The sequence below is a fragment of the Corvus brachyrhynchos genome, unplaced genomic scaffold (assembly GCF_000691975.1).
Source record: "Corvus brachyrhynchos isolate BGI_N302 unplaced genomic scaffold, ASM69197v1 scaffold215, whole genome shotgun sequence".
Lineage (NCBI taxonomy): Eukaryota > Metazoa > Chordata > Aves > Passeriformes > Corvidae > Corvus > Corvus brachyrhynchos.
Genome location: NW_008237887.1, coordinates 118,625 through 119,022, shown reverse-complemented (window position 1 = coordinate 119,022; position 398 = coordinate 118,625). Strand labels below are relative to the sequence as shown.

The window sequence follows — 398 nt, the reverse complement described above, 5'->3', positions numbered from 1 at the left end:
CCACCCCCCGGGGGTACCCCCAACCCACCCCCAATCCCTCGGGATGATCCCAAACCAGCCCCAATCCCTCGGGATGATCCCAGACCAGCCCCAGTCCCCCGGGATGATCCCGAATTCCCAAATTCCCGTACCCAGCTGGCCGTACTCCGGGCACCCGAAGGAGTACAGGTTCCCCTTGCAGTCCAGGACCATGCTGAACTCGGCCCCGCAGCCCAGCTTGGTGATGGGCTGCCCGTTGTACATGATCTGGGAACAGATCCCGGGAACAGCGGGAACAGCGGGATCGGGAACAGCGGGAACACAGCGGGAACACAGCGGGATTGGGAACAGCGGGAACAGCGGGAACACAGCGGGAACACAGTGGGAACACAGGGGGAACAGCGGGAACACACAGGGGA

The 398-nt window shown here is 63.8% G+C and overlaps 1 protein-coding gene across 1 annotated transcript in view; it reads right to left on the bottom strand.

Moving 5' to 3' along the window:
• Positions 1-398, bottom strand: part of RCC2 (regulator of chromosome condensation 2) — a gene marked incomplete at its 5' end in the record, with an annotated part of 21,075 nt that overhangs the window by 6,652 nt on the left and 14,025 nt on the right. Inside the window, one exon of the mRNA XM_017732687.1 lies at positions 132-333. Coding sequence (XP_017588176.1) covers positions 132-333 — 202 coding nt within the window. The remainder of the gene's footprint in view (positions 1-131; positions 334-398) is intronic.